The sequence below is a fragment of the Hippocampus comes genome, unplaced genomic scaffold (genome assembly GCF_001891065.2).
Source record: "Hippocampus comes isolate QL1 unplaced genomic scaffold, H_comes_QL1_v1.1 scaffold257, whole genome shotgun sequence".
Lineage (NCBI taxonomy): Eukaryota > Metazoa > Chordata > Actinopteri > Syngnathiformes > Syngnathidae > Hippocampus > Hippocampus comes.
The window spans coordinates 631,940-640,842 of NW_017804972.1; the positions used below are offsets into that span (position 1 = coordinate 631,940).

The window sequence follows — 8,903 nt, forward strand, 5'->3', positions numbered from 1 at the left end:
TAATGGCGCATTGTAGTCACCTTCGTGCACGAAAGTTCGTTCAATCTCAGCTGCTCAACATTTTCAGTTATTTGCTGTTGTATCGCCGATTTTCAAAATGCAAATGATCTGTTTATTTTCAAATAGTAGTTTTTTTTGTTATTGTTTGGTTGGTGTCTTGTATGAAACTGCGACATTGCGCAATTTATTGGACAGACTTGTTTAAGATCACACAGCGTAATTTGGGTGGCATTTTATTTCGTATTTTTAAATCATCTTTTTATTTTTGACTATCTGTAAATTTAGTTTCCTGCTCTTAATTGTGAATGCATACTTGATGGTTTTAAATGCTCCTGAAATTAAGTGCTGCTTGACGAGCCTATATTGTGTATGTATGTGACGTCACTGAAGGCCTAAGGTTGAAATGCACGGCCCGCCACTGTGTATACACAATACAATAACATGCAATTGCTCAATAAGATGAGCAATTGCCATAACTGCCCCTAAGATGAACGAAATGGAAAAATAAAATAGACACCAAAGTTTGTGAAAAGCAAATTACTGCCTACCTTCGTGGTGACCTGCCGCGCAGGCATGGGAAGCACTTTGGCAGTGTGTTAATGATAGTAGCTCACGTGCACCGTTTTAAAATGCTTCTCTCGGCCCTCCAGATTCCCTTTATTTGCAAGTGCCCTTGGTGAATTGTACATGAAACAAACTGAATGAGAATAATAATCATAAAATACAGAGCACAACAGCTCTGATCGCAGACAGCAAACAACTTACGGTGATGCAGGTCACGCGCCAACGTAGGTTAAAGGTGACCTGCTTTTTTATTTTATTTTATTTTCTAAATACTTTTTGTGAAAGTGAGACTTATAGGATGCTAAGGGTGCATTGTGAACTAACACAAAAAAATATATGAATAACATGCACAGAGACACACAAGCGTCTACACCCCCCTTGCTATCGACATGGGACCAGTTCCCGAGCTACCGATCGATCGCAATCGACGTATTGGGCACCCCGATTTAGAGTTTCAGAAAGATTCCTCCAAAGACAAAGTATTTTCGCTATTTTGTTGGGTTTGAGTTATCCGGTGTTTTCTGTGTCTCCTGATAATGCTTTCCCTTCAACTTTTTCAGTTACGCCGTGTCATGTTTCGGTTTGTGACCAACAGGTGGCACTGTAGGGCTCTCCCTGCAGCTGCAGCTGCACACCTGTTGGTCGTTATGTCATTAGCTCTTTAAAAGGACTCCCGCCCGGCCACTCATTGTCGGGTCATTGTTGCTGTTTGTTTCTTTGCTGCTGTCATGTTTGTATGTTCTGTCATGTTTAGGTCATGTTTCTGTTATTATTAGTTTTGAGCTTCTGCCATGAGTTTTGTTTGATACTTTGGACTTTGCTTGTTTTGGATTTAGTTTTCTCTGTTTTAATACAATTTGTCTAGTACACCCTGCTCCTCCCTCCCTCCCTCCCTCCTGCCTGCTTTTTGGGGTCCACCACCACCTCGCAACATGACACGCGGATTCCCCGATCCACTTAAATCAGTCATTGATGCACTTTGAGGCCAGATACATTATCTGGGTGGAGCAACCCTAAAATGTTCACAGTCAAATCTGGCCTTGCGCACTTTCTGCTGTTGATTGAAGCACTTTTGTTTGTACGCTGTTTCGTCAACTGCCCGGGGAAGGTGAAAAATCATACTGCAATTGACGTTTGGAAGCAGTTCCAATATAAGCCACATGTACTAAGTGCAGTCAAACCCTTAAGAAACAAAGTCGTCATGCAAGCACATTAATAAATCATTTTCCTGACAGCTGCCTCTGCTTGACTGTTTTCTCCCCATGGCTTGTATGGTAATACTCCATCCCACATAAAAACAATGCTATTTTGCTGCTGTGTTTTAGAAGAGAAAAGGACCTAATGAATTGTGATCAGTACAAAGTTCAAAAGTCAAGATCTGTGAGCATAAGCTTTACGCGGCCGCAAAGTCCGCACGGATACACCCAGCAAAGTTATATTTCAGCCGCCACGCCACTCCGTGCTGTGTCTGCAATGCTCATATTCTCCGCACTGTGCACCTACAAAAACTTATAACAGAAATACACCCGGATTTTCCACACGTAAAAACATGATAGACAAGCAAAAGCTGTTATAAACAACATTGTTTTCTACTTCTCGATTGTTTTCATTTTGTTAAATGTATGTAGACTGTTCACTGCAAACGTTTCTTATCGATAGTTTATTGGAAAAAAAAAATATTGCTTTGAAGTGTTGTTCATATGCCATGGACCAGGGGTGCCCAAACATTTTTGACTGAAGATCTACTTTTCGATCAACCAACCTCCCGCGATCGACCTGTTAACGCGCACACACACGCACATACACACGCACACCATGATGAGGAACAGCCTGTTGTGGAGGCATGCGAGGCACTATGGCAGCGTGGTAGCTATCGTAGCTCATGCGTACCATTTGAAAATGCTTCCCTCCAGATTCCTATTCTTTGCCAGTGCCCTCTGTGAATTGTACACGAAACAAACTCTGAATGAGAATAATGATAACGATAAAAGATATAGCGCAACCTCTCCGATCACAAGCTCCAATTGCAGACTGCTGAGTGCTAACAATTTCCAGTGACGCACGTCACGCGACACTGTAGCTTAAAGATTTACCTGCTTTATTTTATTTTATTTTTTAATACTTTTTGAGAAAATGAGACTGATAGGATGGTTCGGGTGCAGTGTACATTAACACAAAAAATATATTACTAACATCCACAAAGACACATGAATGGTTGTTTGTTTTTTTTCTGCTCTACATCCCTCGCGATCCACTTGGGACCAGTCCGAAAACTACCGGTCGATCGCGATCGACCCCTGCCGTAGACACTTTTCACTGCTTCCAAGAGTCTACTAAACAGCAGAGGAAAGCCGTGCAGCATAAAAGGCTGCAAAAGTCGAGTGAGCAGGATTCTGCATGTCTCATTTCTGCATGGAACATATATATATATATATATATATATATATGTCAAGCATAAACCAAGTTTTGGTAACTTGCATATCTGTAAAGGAACCTTTCATGCTAAAAGGCAGAGTTCATACAGGATTTGGAGCAACATACACGACCATCCAACAGTGTTTTTTTTTTTCAGGGACTAGCCTACTTATTTCAGCAAGACAATGCCAAGCTTCATTCTGTATGTTTAACAATAGCAAGGATTTGCAGTAAAAGTGTGAACTTATATTTGCCTGCCTGCAGTCCAGACCTGTCTCCCAATGAAAATATTCTGCACATTATGAAGTACAAAACATGACAAGACCCTGGACTATTGAGCAAATGAAATTGTCTTTCAACCAAGCTTCAACAATTAGTGTCCTCAGTTCCAAAATGTTTGAGTGTTAAAAGGCAAGGTGATGTAAGAGTGGTAAACATGCCCCTGTCCTAGCTTTTTTGGAATGTGTTGCTGACATAAATTCAAAATGAGTAAATATTTGCATGAACAAACAAAACAAAGTAATGAAGTTCATAAGTTTGAACATGATATTTCTTTGTCTTGTATTCAACTGAATATGGGGTGAGTGAAACGGACTGGCAAATCATAGTTTTTGGGGTTTTTTTGTATGCAACGTCTCAACTTCATTGGAATGGATTTTGGATATTCTGGTTGCAGGAGTAGGTTGGATGATCAGAATCCTAATTACTGCCTTCCTGAATGGAGTAAATCATGAGATTGACACTAAATTAGCACTCCATCCTGTATTGCTGAATTCATTGTTTTGACTGAAGTCTAAATACCGGTAGCTGAGCTGTATTCAGAAGCATACCTTCCAGACAGGCTATTGCTTGCTAAATTAAATGAGATTCCCAGGCCATTGATACTGGTCACCCTGTTTCAGTCCGACAAGAGAGTCACCTACAATCTGAGTCACCTACAATCTGAGCCAATGCAGGTGGGATGTCTCCTCCTTGGTCACAAGGAGCAACCATACATCCAACAGCTGCCTTTGCGGTGGCATATCAGTCTCTTCTTTATTACTTCTTCAATGCATTAGACGAGTACTGTTGTTTAACTGATGGTAGTTAGCAAAAAGTCTGACGAATAAGGTCAATGTCCCACGATCTCCTCGACCTCGTTGAACTTTTTTTGATGTTCATTGGGCCAAACTGCTTGGTGTCATTTTCATCAGCCCGAATCAGCTCTTGACCTAGTCGTCGATGGCCAATTTTTGGATCAAGTAACCTCCAAGACTCCTCCCCTTCTCCTCCTTTTGTCAGGTACCTAAGATGAATTGATGATTACAGCATTTCCTGTTCTTTTCTTACAGCTCTCCTCTGTCTTACTTGAGTCCGACAAGTGGTTTTCAGTAAGGTAGGAACAATCAGTCAGTACCTTTACATTATCTACATGGTGCATTGAGCTACTAACCGGAACATCCCTTTGCAGTCTGCTGATCTGTCCCTTCTCCTCCTCTTCCCTTTTACCTTAACTCTTACGCTCAAACAGCCTAATTGAGAGAAGCAATTTATGGTGAAGGTGGATGCCTTTCTAGTGGAAGTCTTCACACAATGATCTGTTGAGAATAGTAAGAACCACCCATCAGCTTTCTAATCCCCTACTTTAAGTGCCTCTAACTGCAGTAATGTTGGAAACCAAGGGTTGCTGACAATGACCTGAGTGAGGTGGTGGCACTAGCTGGAGGAAACACTTCATCAAGTTGTGGAGAAACATCAACCTTGAGGAAAATCTGACACATTGTCACCAAGAAAGACAGGTTCTTTTAAAGTTTTACATTGACAGTACATTACGCACACATCTTGCTTCGGAAACACCAAACCAAGACCGCTTTCTTGGATATTTATTTGTCCATGTTATCCCTCTCCCAAGCTGTTATTTAAACAGCTGATAGGTTGGTGAAAGAGTTTTTAGGAGTGTTCAGCTTGCCATCTGACATAATTGTTCAAGCAAGGTACTAATTTGATCACCGTTGTTTGAAGGGCTTTATTTGCTTCTATTGGCACTAATAAGCTTTACATCTGGATATCACGTTCAGTTTTTTAAGGGCAAGTTTTGACCTTGAAACCTCTCTGTGTTGGATCTTCCAATCTCACAGCCTGGTCTCCCTGCCACCCTAGGTGAAAGATCGAAGATGCTCATATTATTTGTTCACATTTTTGGTGGAGGAATTGTTAGTGGCCTCTGTCCAGGCTAGGACTTCACACTGCCACCAGGATCTGCTATCAAATTTAAAAGCTTCTCTAATCTTCCCTTTGAAGGCCCCCGGCAGCTCCAAATAATTTCTACTTCAATAAATGAGCCAACATTTGAGTGTGCAACCTTGGTTCTTTTCTACATTGTTTCTTTTTATATGTAAAACTTTTCTTTGTTCTAGAACAAAGGCAACTGTGACATGCACCGTTGTTATAAGGCAGCGACAAGAGTTTAGAATATTTGTGATCAAAACAAGAAAACTTTGTAAGCTTGAACTTCATGGAAGCCCCTGTAGATATGAGCTGATCATATTTTTTAGCATATTTTCATTAACAAAAAGAACAAAAGATAGAAGGGATTCTTTCCTTTACAGCAAGGGTCACCAATGTGGTGCTGACAGGCGCCAGGTAGTCGCAAGGACCACATTAGAAGGCTGTGGGCCTGTTCTAAAAATAGCTCGCCAGTGATGGGACATTGTGATTTCCTTGGAATATCATAGAAGTGATCATTTGAAAGAACATTGGCAAAGATTTATAGAGATATTGCATATTGTAATGTTCTGTCTCCTGATTATTGTGGAGAAATCATTCACATGATCGGTGTCTTTACATAGATGACTGTATTGACTTGATAGTAATGCAATAAAGGAAATTTGAGCAAATTTTGTATTTTAAAAGTGTGTCTGAAAACTAGCCAAGAAGTAGCTCTCAGCAATCAAAAACAACAAACAATCACATACAGATATGGAACTGCTTCTCGGCCAGAGTTACAGACAATGTTTTGAAATGACCATTAACAGAAAACAAAACAAAAACAAGGCTCTGGATCCTTGTATGTCAAACTAAACCAAACATTCATTCCATCATGTCTTACTGTGGCTGTGCCAGTGACTGTCTGACTGCCGATGTCTGATCCATTCTGGTCACTGTGGCTCTGTGTCGACTGGTAGATGTTGAGTGGATGGTCGCTGACAGAGGCCTGAACCCCGGAGTAGTCTTGAGGTGCTGGCTGCTGGTGTGAATGTGGATGGGAGTGTGCATGTGGGTGAGTGTGTGAAGCAGTGAACTCTGTGGTAATGCCATTCTGGGGAGGAGGGGCAAACTGGGCGGATGTGTAAGTCTGAGCCATGGATGGATCTGGGGGTGTCGGTGTGTCTTGGTTCCCCTGTGTAGAGAAAGAAATTCACCTTTTGAACATGAAAAATGCATTTTGCATGTATAATGTAAGACTTGTGAGGGATGTTTGACTACATCTTTGATCAACTATAATGAACTACATTTTAATAATTAAACCGTAAACTGTTATGAATTACATATTCAATGACAGAAAAAAAGATGACCAGAGGAGTATGGATGTCACTTAACTTCCCTTATCTGATGACATGTTCTTAAGATAGCAAAGTGGGTGAGACTGATTAGACATAGACAAAGTGCCTATTGGTTGAAGCAAAGTAGTACACTCAATTTGCCTCAGTCACTTCAGAAGATTATTAATCTCACATAATGGACCAAGAGGCTACAAAAGCTTTTTTTTTTTTTTTTCAACAGTTTTTCTCAGACACTTTGGTACATTTCACAAAACCAAATTTAAATTTGCAAAACTTTGCATTTCTCAAAATTATTCAGACAAATAACAAAAGCTCTTTTCTTTGTGAAAATCTTTAGTTCATCTCTCAGAAGTAAAAATTTGTGTCACAGAACATGGCAGTGTCATCAGAATAATAAGTCCTTTTGTCATTGTGGATGGATAAAATTCAAATTACTTAGTCATGTTGTCAATGGAACAGTGTACAATGGAGGCATGTTCTGGTGTAAACTGCCGCTTAAGTTTTGCTGACAAATTCACGATTCAAAATTGAAATTTTGTACATGTGGAAATTGGTTGCAAGAGACTGGGAAAGATTCAAATGTCACTTTTCCCTAGAGTCAGCCCGAAACCTTCTGTCACAATTTTTTTTTTTTTAACAAATCTATAACACACCTGTGGGTATTATTTTTAAAAAATAGTCATCGATATTTCGTGTTGAAAACAGCTTTGATGATTCATTGCTAATTGTTGAAGTTTCCGTGATGATTTTGGAGGAGTGACGATTCCGCCAGACGATAGCATTTTACCGGTTGTGATATGTTTATAAAAAAACTGTACAAATGTAAACATGGGACAATCTCAAGGAAAATTGTACTTGTAATACCCTAAAAATTACAGTGCAGTCCGACTACTTCCTTTGGGCCACAAAAGCTCATCCACATACCAAGAATCATCACATGCTGTGAGCATTTTCAGAACACTAGTTGATCATTGGTTGATCAAATGCTTCACACATTTCCCTTTGTTGAAAAAAGAAGAGGGGAAAATGATCTAATAGAAATGTATAGAAATATGCTTGACATATGACATAATTGCAGTGAGGAAATGGATCCAAGCAGGTATGGAACAAACAGTGTTTGGGGTGTTATTTGGTAGAAGAGTCTCTGCTCGGAGGAAGGGTAAAGTTTCTCAGACAGTGTTGAGGCTGGCCATGGTGTACAGATTACAGATGAGGGACACTGACGAAATGACAGGAAGCAGAGCTGAGGGTGGCAGAAATGAAGCTCCTCGGGTTTTCTTTGGGAGTCACCGCGATGGATTGGGAGGGACAGCCAAGGTTAGATGTTTTGGGAAAAGGTTAGCGCAAACCGACTTAGGTGGTTTGGGCACGTACTGAGGAGAAATAGTGAGTATATTGGTCGAATGGCGATGATGGCGGAAGGAGGACCTCAGAGAGGTTTTATGCATGTTGTGAGAGGGAAGACATGAGGGCATTTGGTGTTAGAGATGATGCAGATGATAGACTTCAATGGAAAAGGATGACACACTGTGGCAAGCCCTAACGGGACAGGCCAAAATGAAAAGAAGTAGTTGGTAATTTTGACTACATACACACACACACACACACACACACACACACACACACACACAAAATAGGAAAATGTGTGCAAAAACACACATGCTGTTTTACCCCTAGACATTGGCAGGATCTCTTATATGAAAAAAAAAAATCTGTTGAGATCTTAAAAATCGGCATGTGTGGCTGAGTGTCCCTTTGCATTTCTTTCTTCACTTCAAGCTAATCATAAAACTACCACTTCATCATCATCATCATTCTACCCACATTCCCAACAAGAAATATAAGCCAGATCAGCGTTGGTTGTTGTGGTTAATCCAACGGATCTTTCCCTCTTGATGGAAATGTGGCATGAGCCATCTTTTCCGCTGTGAGCTTCCACCCCTACCAAGACATCACAATACCCTAATCTCAAATACAACGGGAGCAAAATTTCCTTTGTCAAATAAATGCAGAGTAGCTGTTACTGTACAGTGTTTTATCATTATGCCTTGACATCATCGAGTCTCAATGTGCTGTGAAAAGAAATCTCTTAGGTGTTGCCCCACACTTTTCATACCTTCGAAGCCCAATGCCCATGTTGGCTTCATTCCTCTGAGAATTTTCTGTACAAGATGAAACATTGCTTAGACTTCCAGCAATTAAAAAAAAAAAAAATTCGGTTCTCAAACAAACTGAGCGCACTTGAATGCACCATTTGACTCCTCTCGCCCCCCTTACACGAGGAAGTGACGCTTCCTCGGGTAGACAAGGAAGTGACGCTTCCTCGTGTTGCTTTCCATTGTGAGCAGACGTGTTCAGTAAACATTTTTATTTTAAAAAGAG

The 8,903-nt window shown here is 40.5% G+C and overlaps 1 protein-coding gene across 5 annotated transcripts in view; it reads right to left on the reverse strand.

Annotated features, from left to right (window-relative positions):
• The window catches only part of rbfox1 (RNA binding fox-1 homolog 1), a 214,124-nt gene that overhangs the window by 60,369 nt on the left and 144,852 nt on the right, over window positions 1-8,903 (reverse strand). For all 5 annotated transcript variants that reach the window (XM_019892259.1, XM_019892242.1, XM_019892238.1 and 2 more), the window contains exon 2: window positions 6,068-6,358. In XM_019892259.1, coding sequence (XP_019747818.1) covers window positions 6,068-6,358 — 291 coding nt within the window. The remainder of the gene's footprint in view (window positions 1-6,067; window positions 6,359-8,903) is intronic.